Source organism: Falco punctatus (assembly GCF_963210335.1).
Source record: "Falco punctatus genome assembly, chromosome: Z".
In the NCBI taxonomy this organism is placed as follows: Eukaryota; Metazoa; Chordata; class Aves; order Falconiformes; family Falconidae; genus Falco; species Falco punctatus.
In genome coordinates, this window is record NC_137586.1 from 12,324,927 (window position 1) to 12,338,543 (window position 13,617).

General features: G+C 46.0%; 1 protein-coding gene across 2 annotated transcripts in view; it reads right to left on the reverse strand.

Moving 5' to 3' along the window:
• PDZD2 (PDZ domain containing 2) overlaps window positions 1–8,193 on the reverse strand; it is a 193,510-nt gene extending 185,317 nt beyond the window's left edge. For both annotated transcript variants that reach the window (XM_080372582.1, XM_080372583.1), the window contains exon 1: window positions 7,604–8,193. In XM_080372582.1, the coding sequence (XP_080228708.1) occupies window positions 7,604–8,082 (479 nt within the window). In that variant the 5' untranslated portion in view covers window positions 8,083–8,193. The remainder of the gene's footprint in view (window positions 1–7,603) is intronic.
• Between the last annotated feature and the right edge of the window lie 5,424 nt (window positions 8,194–13,617).

The following is a 13,617-nucleotide window of genomic DNA, read 5'->3' on the forward strand; positions in this document are numbered from 1 at the left end:
TATATTTTTAATTATTGATAGCTAAAACACTGTTCTGTGCTAGCATATGCACTGCTGGAGACGCTGTGAAAATAACTGCTGCTGTGGCTGAAGGCCTCACCTGCTCCTTGGCTGGGTGGTGGAAAAAAGTGACCTTATTTTGTGCATTCCGGCAGTTTGCCAATTAGTTAAGTTCTGCTGCATCCTGACTGTGCTTCCAAATGACCTGAGAGCATGGGATGCTTGCTGTGTGCAAGGCTGAAAACGCCACTCAGAATGGAAAAGGGCTCTTTGCTGGCACTTTGGCATCAGGGATAAGTGATGAGGCACAAGACTGATTCACCAAACCAGGCTGTTCCCACAGTAGATGACTGGGGAGGGCAGAGCTCCCTCTCAAACAGTGAGCTTGTTCTCTTGTAATTACAGCACAGCCGGAACAGCAGATTAAATGGAGATGGACAGCCATACATTTGGCAACAAAGTACAGCCTTCTAAGCAGAGCTTTCACAGCTCAGTGGAACAAAGCAAAAGCACACACAAAAATCCAGGACTACCCACTCCATAACCTCTGAAGTTTCTACACCTCCCAAGGCAACATCAAGAGACCCTATCCCATTCTTTTCAAGCCTGATGCAATCTCTCTGAAAAGAAAGCATGCAGAGCTGGAGCTGAGGAGCATTTGCTGCAGATGACCCTGGGGATGTTGCCTAATTATACATGTAGGCTCTCTGGGGATCCTGCTTTCTACTGAGAGAGCCCAGCTCTGTTCTGTGGCAAAAGATTGTAGAAAGCAATGACAAGCATATTGGCCCCAAAATTTGGGGACAAACATGCAAACACATACAGGACATGAGCAATTTACATTAGTGGGAGTCTTCCCATCATCTTTTATGGGGTTTAGACAAAACTGAGCCAGGTGAGAAGATAAATCAGATGTAAAATTGAGGAGAATGAGGGGTTTGGAAAGCCTGTTGAGGAGGCAGTTGTATAGGTGGGATGCTGCAAATATCCATCGCTACAAGCAAACAGGTTTTGCCTCCACAGAAGCTGGGCTCGGTGTGGGTAGGCTGAGAGGGAAGGCAGGAACCAGAGGGTGTGGAGAGGAAACAGAGCAAACCCATGCTCAGACTAATAAAGCAAACAGGACAAACAAGCTAAATGATCTCTGCTGAGTTCTGAGGATTAGTGACCTTCTGCTTAAGTCTTTGGCTTTTGAGAGAGGATTTGAGATAAAGCTCATTTCTTCAGAGCAATTTATTTCTCAACATGTGTGGCTAAGTCTGCTCATACCTTTCCTGAAGACATAAAGCAAGGGAAGAAAAACATCTCCCTCTTAGTTTCTTAGTCCTGTTGTATTTTAAGGGGGGAATTTCTTAGTTTCTTAGTCCTGATACATTTTAAGGGGGGAATTAATATCCACTATCAGCATAAAATACAGCAGCTGTGCTTCAGAGGAGGCTCCATGCTCCAGCGTACAAGATTTTAGGAGCACAGTGAGATTTACACTGTGCCTGAGAAATGTTAGACATCCATAGACTTCCTCTCATTTTGCACAGGTTGAGCACACATTCACTGTCTCCCCTCACAGAGCAGCTCAACTGGAGGAGAAAACCCTCCACGAAAATCCCTACATGCTGCTTATTTTCCATCCTTGGACTCATGCACCAGGCAGCTTGGAGGGCATGTCAGCATACGCTTCCCATCCGTGCCCATGATAACAAGCCCCAGGTCTCAGCCTCTGTGCCCTGACCCATCACTTAGCAGCATGAAGATTGGTAATATGATATAAAAAAGGAAACTAATTCAGCTCCACAATAGGTTGGGGGTATGTTTTTGGCCAGTTATGAGAAATCTGTTCCCTGAGATTGTATGTGGAGCCTGCAGTCTCTAGGACCACTGTGTTTGTTTTTCTCTGTGTAGTCAGTGCTGTTAATATTTTAACAAGAAGCTCCCACAGAAATGTTTGCCCCTTGGCCAAGGGCAAAGGGCCAGGATACATTTCCATTTGTTTTCCTCTTAAAACAAAAATATTTTCTTATGAACATAACCAAAAGAAGGCCCTACTAACACCAGGCAAAGCAGCTGCTTATACTGAGCAGCACTTTGTGTTGGCAGCACTTTTGCTTTAGGAAGGAGGTGAGGAAATACAGTAAACCGAAGCAATCAATCCATGTAACCTAAGATGCCTGGGAGGTGGGGGTGTAGCACTACGAAGCTCTTTGCAATGACCTGGGATAGTTTTCTTGGGGTGATTTTTCCCTAAGAAAAAAAGATATATAAAGGAGATTGCTCTGCCAAGTGGAAAATAAATCCACAATGACATCCAGAGAAACGCACGCCCATCACAGGCACAGAAACCTGAAAACCTCCCCTTGCACCATAACACAAGCATTCATATACCCTAACACCAGACTCCAATAAGGAATGGATTTGTTACTAAAAAAACCAAGAGCCCCAGCTGATGAGCAGAGGGAGCACAGCCCTTGCTCCCCGGTCCCACCACATGCCAACCCCACACACCAGCTGGAGCACCTGGAAGCATTTTAAACACACTGCTGAGTAACACAATGCTACAAAATCCTGCAGATGCTCCACAGACAATGGTGGACACCAGCATGGAGACCAAGTGGCCACGGCAAGGCCAGCCAGCCTCCTGCAGTGGCAGCATCTCACCACAGCATGGCAGGAAGAAGTGCCCCATGGAAAATGCAAAACTGGAGCCTTGCGCTCAGAAATCAGAGGGATCACGTTTGGTGAGGGGATCTTCCCAACAAGAAAATCTTCCTATTGCAGGGACAAAGCAGTTTATGATAAAATATCAGTCGGTTCAGCCTTCTCGGGTAGAATGAGCTCAATAAAACGTGCCTTGAAAGGTGCGGTCTTCTGAAACATCCGTTTTCAAACCACACTGTCAGATTTTTGGGCAGCTCTACTCAGATGCAGCAAAGGTCCCCGTCCTCTGTTCCCATCCTCGCAGCAGATATGCCACTCTGCATGTCCTTGCATACAGGGTTCCCAGCTAGGGGGCAAAGAAGAAGAGCACTCTCCTGAAGACCACCATGCAGAGCAGAATTTGGCTCTGAATACAGCCAGCAACTGCATGTTGGCTTTCCAGCGCCAGTGATGACTGTTTGACACAGAACCTCATGATTTCATCCAGCTGAGCCCAGGACTATTATTGACTCCTGCAGGCAAGCAGCACAAAGTGCTTTGCACATTTTGAGACCTGTAATTCGGTTAGATGATCAGTATTGTGCTCTGTAACCAGCTACTAGTGCTTACAGAGAAGCAGGACTATGTTTGCAATGTCCATATATCACACATATAGGTATGGTTATACTATATATATACTAGTATATAACTACTAGTAGCATTGGCTTGCTAGGAGGACCAGGATGTTACCTCCATAATGCCTAGCTATCCCGGAGCACAGAGATGTGATGTGCAGCAGCAGGAACCACTCAGGAAGGACCTTGGCTCTGCTGGAAACCCCCAACTTCAGGTAAGGTCAAAGCTTTGCTTTCAGTAGTGGCACATGAAGCTCACTTTCCATTGCCCATCTGATTTCTGAAGGTCTTTCTCAGCATCTTTGAAAATAAACCGATTTCCCTGGTATTTGGCATGCTGTATCTTGTGTGGAGGAATCCTAGCAGCTCCCCCCGGACAGTGGCTTAAGAGGAGAGACTAAGAAAACGCTGTGCAGAGGTATGGCTGTCAAAACACTTCTCTGTTCATTTTTTGGAAGTGACTCCAGGTTGTGGGTTAAAAAACACACTGTTTTTTTCAGTTCTCTAACTGTATTCCCACACGTGGCAATGTTTGGTCATTTTTGGCAACGAGGAACACGATGGTTTGGAGCAGTGGTTGGGTTTCCTCAATGACAAAATTGTAATAATATCTCATGTTTATACCACACTGTCATCACTTGTAATGTATCTTACTTGACTTTCTTCAAAAACGGTTCAAATTTGGAAATATGTTCAGCATGGATTTTAAAGACTAGATGTATATGGTAGCTATGTCCAAGCACTGCAGCTATGCTTGATGAAATTCATAATCAAATATTTGAAACTGAATTACATTCATGACAAAATAATTATTTTGCATTGCTCCCCATGACTTGCTTAATGAAGCCCTGTTCAGTCATGCTCAAGAAATGAAAGATTCATCTGTCATCTGCAGGAATACCAACAGCATCCCTCCAGTAAATGAGTAATAGCCCAAAATGAGAGGAGGAGTTCCAAAATACATAGGAAGTTGTTGTCTCGGGGAGCATAACCCATGTGTTTTGGAGATACAGTTGTATAGACAGAAGATAAATAAACATGCAGAGTTTTGACTAACCTTTATTCAGTACACCAATACAGCTTATTTCCCTGCAATTGTGTTTGATAGACACACGCAATTTGCTAACTCTGAAGGGAGTAATAATTTTCCATCAGTCACTAACATCATCAAAAATGCCACCACCTACATCATTCCTCTTTAGTGTAGTAATACCTTGTTAAGCAAAGAACTTTGATGATTATAATACTGCATAAAGTTTAAATAAAAATAAAAATAAAAAAGAAAAAGAAACATGCTCAGCAATAATCAACCTGTTTCTCCTGTTTACATGGCACTCGTGGAATTTAAATAAATAACACTTCTTTAAGAAAGTCAGATTCAGCTTTCCTAGCAAGGAGACACAGGTGAGTGATACCCACAGCCAGCTCCTTCAAGAAGTGTCGTGCTGCTCTTCTGCACTGTGTCTGACCCATCATCACTCCATGACCTGAGGACATATGGGCACTGGACCTACACCAGGCAGGTGACAAAACAGGACAATCTGTCCAGGGCTGCCCAATCTGTTATGGCTCCAGCCATCTGCCCCTGTGTCCTCTAGAGGCTGACCACATCCGTAGGACACCCAGCAGAAGGGCTCCATGCCCATACCTCTCCTACCCATTATCCAGTGCATTGGCTTAGCCCCTTGGAACAGGGAGGGTTTGCATGGTGGGATGGAGCTGGAGGTGGTGCCATGGAGCCCAGGGTACATGAGCACACTTCTGCCAATTCTGCTGCAGAGGTGGTAAGCCCCAGGAAAGTGGCAGAGGCATGAGACACTCATGCCAACTTCCCCACTGTTACAGGAATAGATCAGGAGATCTCCTAAAATGCAGGTGTGGACAGCACACTCACAGGCAAGATGGGGCTGCCTTGGCACACTTGGCAGGTGAGGAATAAACTTGCAAGCAGTGACTTTGCTTGCCCAATCCAGCCTGGTGCTACAGGAGCTAATGCAGTATTTTCATTTCACTGACCATGTGCAGGTACACTAAGTACCTCGCACCGCAAATCACAGCACTCACACCCATCTGTATCAACCTGGAATGGTTTTTCACCCAGCCAGAGAATAATTGGGCAGACAGAAATTGAGCCAGGACTACTATCCAGTGTGCTGTCCTGCCCCAGCACCTTGAAGAGCCAAGGGGAAAGGGCTCTGCCACTGCTACCATAGCAGCAATATGGAAATACTCCAGGAATTTTTGAAACAGTCTTCCCAGAAGACAAGCTGACATCGCCTTTCAGCCTACTATAAACCTAGACAGAATTATGTCCCTTCTGAGCACCCCAATGGAGAAACCTATTGAAGGACTCTCAAAGCACCCTGGAGCAGACCAGATGAACATAAGGTTGGAGCTACCAGCCAGCTCCCTGAGAGGCAAAACCAAGTGCTCCAAACTGAAAGCATCCTCAAGGTCCCAAACTATCATCCATCAACATCACCCCTGTCATCATCACATAGAACGTTAGGCCAGGATGCTTTGGATGCTGAAAATAGATCAGGTTTTGACTAAGAGATGTCCTAAATTTTGGCCTAAATTGGATGCAGAATATTCTAAAACAGGATCTTATGAACAACACTGGCCCCACACCACCAAAACTCTGCCTTCGTAATGGCCAAAAAAAAATCTCAACTAAGGAAAATGGAGTACTTGTTTCTCATTAGCAGCAGTTACAGCTCACTGGTCTAATATCAGAGCTTTCCAAAAGGAAGAAGCCCAAAATGAAGTCTTCGAAGATAGGATAAAAAGAGCAGATATCCAAACGTTTTGGACTCTGTTGGTTATTATCTTTCATCTTTTCATTAATAATAAGATAATATTATTGCTGGCCATTGCAAGCAGTTCCCTTGGATTTTAGAAACAGTGACATCTGGCAAAGGGGAAACCAAACAAACTGCTTTTTGCCACAAAACCTCTCAAATTTGGGGGTGCCACCGATTGACACCGCCACAGTACCAATATTTATACAGTCATTGAATTACAGATTTGAAATTACAGAGGGTTGTTATCATGCCTGAAAAACCACAGCCAGGTTGCCCTGCCCAGCACCCCCAGATCAAGGAGTCAATACTTTTATTCTGCCAAGTGGCAGAATCGGGACTGTCAGTCACCCCAAACCACTGATGCATTCACTGCCTGTTGGGAGCTGAGGCCATGCAGTTTGCAGGATTATAACTTGCAAGCATCACCCCCCGAGGCCATTGTGGCTTCACAAGCCTGACAGCTAAATCAGCAGATAAATAACCAGTAATTCTTCCCATCAATGCTATATTCTCACTGGATGAATCTGTAAAGATTCAATTCTTCTATGTTTGGTTTTCTTTTTCCAGGATACAGCTTATTTCTGTTAAAACTTGTTATTTCCCCGTTGCAAATCTCGCTTGCTGGAGCACTTTCTCAGCTGGTCTAAAATGGCTTATTACTCCCAATGCTCATAAAACATGCTGGATTACCCAGATCAACAGAATTTCCTTTTAAAGAAGAGTGACTTCACTAGCGTTTTGTTTCCAAAACAGTCCCTCCCCAGGATGAACCCCCCTTTGGCAACAGGGGGAGGATTTCATGCCCTCGGGTATGTTGCAACTCCAGATATGAATGGACATTTGCTTCCTCATCTTTAGCAGAGGATGGCTTTGCAAAGGGAAACGTGAACAACTCTGCTGGCCCACTAAGAGCAAAGCTGGGCCACTGACTGATTTTACAGCATGCAGCAGCTGAAATAAAAAAGCAAGAATCATCTGTATCATTGCAAGAACCTTCATTTGAGATTTGATCTCTTAAAGGTTTCAAGTTTTCTGGGACAGGAGACAGAAAAAGAGCAAACACAACAAAATCAAAGGGAATTTATTAAAATTAAGTTTTTCCAGTCTGGAAAACTTTGAAAAAGTCTCAGACAACAAAAACTTCCCTCAACTCAAATGACTCAACAAAAAGAAGATGGGGAAAAAACCTTTCAGTGTTGCTCATTCTGTGTTCATTTTTACTTAAGAAAACAGTTTTATCTAAACCCAGGAAGACTCCTGTTTTAGTGGAGACCCTCTGATGCTTATAACGTACTGTTCTTCAACACAACAACCCCTCAAAACTTTCCAGTGGATGTGCAAGTAGCAGACTGAGGGTTTTTTGGGTTTTTATCCCACGTATTTTCTGCAGACCTTAAGAAAAAAACCAGAGGTCTGTCAGGGACTGGAAATCAGAGGCCAAAACCTCTGCTCTCAGACATAAACCAGTGCCACCTATGACCCGTGCCACATGCCACAAGAGGCAGCTGCTAGCCGCTGCTCTTCCACCCTTACCTTGCACCAGTCACGTCCACGCCAACCATCAACTGGCCGTTCAGAGAAAGGATCTCATCCTTCAGGCGCACTCTCCCGCACTTTCCGGCTGGGCTGTTTTTCTTCAAGTCCGTCACCCAGATGCACCCAACATCGAGCACCGGCCCCTTAGGCCCCTTCCTCTTCTTCCCCCCCCGACGCTTCTCCCCATAGTCCCCCAGAGCAGGGATGTTCCCAAAGCTTAACCCAAGAACCTCAGTTTTCCGCATCTCCTGGGCCAGGTACACGGTGCAGATCTCTGTGTCTGATGTCCTACAGCTCCCTGGCTGCAGTTTGCTCTCGTCCACAGAGAAGTTGAGCTGGATGTATTCGCTCAGCTTCTGGACAGCCGAGCGGCAGAGCTGCTGCTCGGCCCCCTCAGCCCCCTCCCGACGGCTGTTCTGCAGCCACTGGCACAGGAGGGGGAGGAAGACCCCGGCGTTGTCCTGCGTGATAGGCATCGCTGTCCCTGTGCATCCCCTCACAGCAGCAGCCCTGGCCCCAGATGGCTCCCTGGACCTTGGCTCCACCACCTGCCACAGCCCCCCGCAGCCCCTGGGGCCACACTGGAGTGGGGCTGTGGACCCAAAGCAAGCCCCATCTAATCTCACGGGGACGTTTTTGGGGATCCAACTGGCCACAAGCACAGTCGAGGCAGGCTGTGTGGTGCAAAGACGCTGCAGCTGGCCTCACGGAGAGGTTGGTGGATGAAGCAGTGGGGAGCGTCTGTGCCTGTCCGGGTAGACTTGCTGTCGGGACTCCTGCTCCGCCGCAAACAGTGTCTCCTTCCCACCGCAGTCACCACGCCGTCCGGTCCTGTAAGGGGGACACGCCATGGTTAGAAGTGCCACAAGCACTGCAGGGGTCCCGCAGCCCCAGCCCAGCACCGCGCCCGGGGCAGGAGCCCACGGCCGCAGCCCGGCTCCTCCGGCGATTTGCCGCTTGAGGGCACCAGCTGCTCTCCTCGGCGGGGGAACGGACGGGTCACCGTCAGCCTCTGACCCCCGCGGTGAAACCGGGAGCTGAGGAGCCCTGGGGATGCTCCTGCCACAGCTCCAGTCCTGACACCGAAGCAAAAGACACTCCGACCACACCCACTCCAAGGGCCACCGAAGGGGCATGGCATGTCACCGGGGTCACGGGTGACCGAGGCGGGTCGATGTTGCTCTGCCCTACTCCATGCCGGTGTTTTTGGGCTGAGCTAGGCTTAACCCGGCCACTTCTCTGATTTAGCTCCCCACCAAGCTGCAGGAGGGACGGGCAGGCAGTGGGATCCCTCCTCTGCCTGGCAGGACTAACCCTACCCGCAGGTAAAGCATCTCGGGGGGTGGCTGCCCAGCTCCCTGGGACAAAAGCCGAGCAGGTGAATTCCCCAGTTTCTTGCAATTCAGAGAGGCAGGCACACAGGCAGCCAAGAGGCAGTGAGAGCTGGGGGTTAGCAAGCAAGAGGGCAAGAAAGGATTTTTTCCTAGGATCATTAGGATCTATGAAAAAAGGAAAATCCCTGACGTGAGTCAAGTGCGGTTGACCGGTCCCTTTCTGAGAGCTATTTTCTAACAGCCCATGCTGCTCAGTGAGCTGTGCACCGGGAAGGTAGAAGATGGCAACAGCTTCGAGCTTGCAGCTTGAACGTCTGCTCCTGCAGACATGGATGCAAGGGTTGGGTTAGGCAGAAGAGCCTGTAGCAAGAGCCCGTGACCCCAAGAGCTAAGTATAAGGGGAGACTCTTGCAAAATGCTGCCCAAAAGGTGAATCCAAAGTGTTCTGACACCCCTCTGGCTGCATGACACTACCTACCTGGACAGGAGTGAGCCCAAGGAAGCTCAGGTAGGGGCAGGGAAAACTCATCAGGGCCATACGTGATGCTCCTAGGAGGACCTCAGCATTTTCACCAACAGGATGATGTTACACCAGCAGCTCAACAGGGGTGGACATCAGCTCAGGAAAGGAGGAACTGGCCCATTGCTTAGTGAGAGGGACTCCTGAGTTAGGCTCAGAGTAGGAGGTGTAGGGGACAAAACCAGAGGAAAGAATAAAGACAGAATCAGCCTGGGCACAGATCTAAAAAGAAGGGGTGATAATACAGTCACAGATTGACCAGGAAATAGGGTTAAATTATCTGAATATCTTAGATATCTAATGCAACACTGGTGAATATATTGCTTTTAACACAGAACTTAGGTCTTACTTAAGACCTCAGATTTAATTTAAGACAAAAGTGATGATTTAACTGACTTACTACAACTGGAACTTGTTGTAGTAAGACACAGATCTGGAATACTGATATAAAGACGCATAGCTTATATATGGACCAGCAGAGAAAAAGTAGAGGCAACATCTCTTGGTATACCAAGCATAAGGTATATACTTGCTCTGAGGGAGGAATAACTGCTGAGTTACAATAAATAACTCTGAGTAACAATAAAATTGGGAGGGGGGGGGGGGAATATGGGAGAAGGCATAATGAACTCCAAACAAAGAAGATTAAATGGGTCAGGCTACCTGATAATAACTGACTCAATGGTAATGGGCGAGTACAAACATAGGTATCTGCTAGAAAAAGAAAGCAGCAGGATACAGATTCCTGGTGCCTTTGGAGCAATATTCTCACATAACTGACAGGTCAAGTCATAGGTAAGGAAGTGCCTCCAGAGAAGGGTAAGAAGGTGGAAGGAAACTCATGTAAGAGTGCCTGTGAAATGATGAAATCTGCCATATGCAAGGGACTGGGAACAGCAAAACAGAAATGCCTGGCTTCAGTACATTTAAAAAAGAAAAGAAAAACCTGCTAGGCAAGAATTCATGCAGAAGACTTTAAAGGAAAAAGAAATCAAGGTGAGCTGTAGTTTCTCGAGGAAACAATATTCTGTGCTTAAAAGGCACAGGCACAATAATACCTCAATGCAGAAGAAGGATCAGAAGACTTGGCAGCATCACAAGCCTTTTGTTTACCTCAAAGACAAGAAGAAAGAAGACTAAGAGGTTACTGAGCAGGAGTTATAAATTACTGTGAACACACAGGCAGAAATATTAGAAACATCAGGCATAAAAATGAAATTAAACTTGCAGAAGATTAAAAAAAAAATTGTTACCCTTTATATGTGTATTAATACCAAGAAGTCAGTCTGGAAAAGTGTTGCTCAAATAGAGAGAAAAGTTATTGAAAAATGACACTGAACAGGGCAATGCAGGTTTGACTTTTGCTTTAGTCCTTGTTAAAATTGCCTGCTGCACACAGGGAATTAGTACAGTTAGTACTATAACACATTATCACTACAAAGGTATACTACCCTCTTCTTTGCCCATTCCAGGGTGAGATCAGTCCTCTGCCCAAGCCACGTTTTTCCAAATCAGTAGGGTAGGAAAAACGACCTTCTAAATTCCCTACAAAACCAGCTGAAGCCATCCCATATACCTCCCTCCTGGTCAACTGAGAGCTCAGACAGGTAAGGTGCTGGAAGTCAGGACAAAGGCAAGCACAGTGCCTGTCTTCAAGAGAAGCAGTGAAAGGATGCTACATCAGTCAGCCTAGCTTCAATCCTCTAAAAAACTCTAAAACAAACACAGAAACAGTTTGCATGTATGTGGAAGATAAAAATATAAGCAGCAGCAGATACAGAAGTGACAATAAAAAAATCAAATCAAATTAATTTCTTTTCATAATGGAGAATTTGTTAGGTGTCATTTATCTGGGCTTTATTATAGCTTTTGATACCGTCTCCAACAACTTTCTCATAAATAAACTAGAGAAACACGATTAAATGAGACTACTATAAAGCCATACCCAGGGAGTAGTTATTAATGATATTCTGTGAACACAGAAGGACACTGTGAGCAGAGCTCTGCTGGATCTATATAGTCTAGTTCTGCTCAGCACATTCATTAGTGACCTGGACGATGAAAGAGAGCACACTTATTAAATCTTGCAGATTACACGAAGCTGGGAGTGACTGCAGACATACTGGAGAACAGGATTAGCATCTAAAATCATCTTGACAAAAATAAAATGAAATTGTCTAAAAATTAGGATAAAGTTCAGCAAGGACAAGTGCAGAGTGCTACAAAAGGAAAATTACATGTAGATAGAGTTGGCTAGGTGGCAAATCTTTGGGAAGAGATGCAGGGTTTGTAGTGAATCATTTGTGTCAATGAAGTCAAGCTGTTGTGGGAAAAAAATTGTCATTGCCCCAGGATGTGCCAAGAGGGTCAAAGCCTACCAAGTGTATGAAGTATCCGTGTAGCCTCACGCAGGGCTGGGAAGGTCTCAGCAGCAAAATTGCCCAATTGGACCCAAGTTCTGACATGACTACGAGTCTAGAAAATGTGATTTATTGAGAAATATTCAAGAAATCAGGGCCTGCTAGTCTAAAAAGGACAAAGCAATGCAGGTGGTGTCTGAGAACACAAGCTAAAGTTCCTCATGTACTTACAAATGCCCCGCATTACCAGGAGGAAAAGAGTAGTCTATTCCCCTTGCCTGTGGTGGAGTTATGTATGTGAATCATGTTGGGGTAGGTTTAGGTTAGCCATTAGGTAACACTAACGACGATAAAGAATACCAGAGCACTGGAGGTAACTCTCAAGAGACGAGCCTCCATCACCCACGGTCTTCACACTGAGTTAGACAAATACCTGCCTGGAGCAATAATTAGAGCCAATCTCTCTTGGGATGTGGAAGAGAGTAGATCTCTCCATTTTAATCCCTCTTACTTTTCTCCCTTCTGCATCATTTTCTGTCTTAGTGAGAGGTCATACAATGGGTAACATCCAGTGAGTTATGACAAAGACACCCTTGTCATTGCTTCAACAGCAAACATCAGTATAGCTCCCAGTAACCACACAGGGTTCAAAACCATTCAAGCTCTAGAGATGATCAGACCAGGTCACCCTTTAAGCCCCTTTTTGGCCTAATAATTTAAGGAGTTTTGCTCTTCGGTAGTTAATTTTGGCATTGGGTGGACATGTTACAGGCTGCCCTTTGCAAACTATCCCCAGAGCAAATGCGCTGCCCCAGTCTCCAGCATGGAGAACTTGGGGCTTTTCCAAAACAGCTCACAGTTTTAGCTCCATGTTCTCCAAATCTCTGCATTGGCCAAGGGCACAACTTGATGCTTGACCTCCACTTCAATCCTGCAGTTAGCTGGGTGGGATGGGGCATCCAGGGGCACATGCATCCCATGCAAAACTCATCCATAATGCATTCAGCGACATTGCTGGAGGACTGTCCCCCCCCATGCACACACAACCCTCCAGAGAGAGAAAATGATGACCCACTCCACCATGCTGGAGACAGGCAGCCTTCAAAACTCCATTCCTTTTCTCTGCAGGAAAAACTGCGGGTTTAGATATGCTGCAGGTTGTCTGTCTATACCTCTGAGCTCACTGCAGAGCCACGGCAGACATTTAAGATAATCATGTAGATAATTATACAGTACTTTCAAGGGATTTGATTTTCTCAAACAAAACCTTCTGGCTTCAGAAAAAAGACTCCTGACAAACATAAATAGGAAATACTCCTTCCAGATGAAACAGGCAGCACAAAACTGAACTGAGCACCTCCCTGCTGAGAGGTGAGAAGAGCAGCTCGGGCTGTCCAATATCCATGGGAGCAAGAAATAAAAAGGTGGGAAATTGTTCATCAAGGGAAAAAATAGAACAACCTGATAAGAATTACAGACTCCACACTAAGAAGAAATTGACTGACTTGACTCCCATCAAAATGGACGTATGACCCATGGGTGAAAATTTACTGGAGTTACCACCACCTTGTTCACATTCTGTAGGAGACAGACCTGCCAAACCATCCCACTGCCTTGCATGGAGTACAAGACTTGTGTCCAGAAAACTCTGATTTTACGCCCACCCTGGCACTGACACTTGCTTGGAGTGAACCAGGCCAGCACTGGGAATGGGCAGCCCTGTGGGGACACAAGTCCCCTGTCCTGGGGACAGGATTCCCTGTTCCTGGGGTCAACTTTCCACTAAAGTGGTTTTGT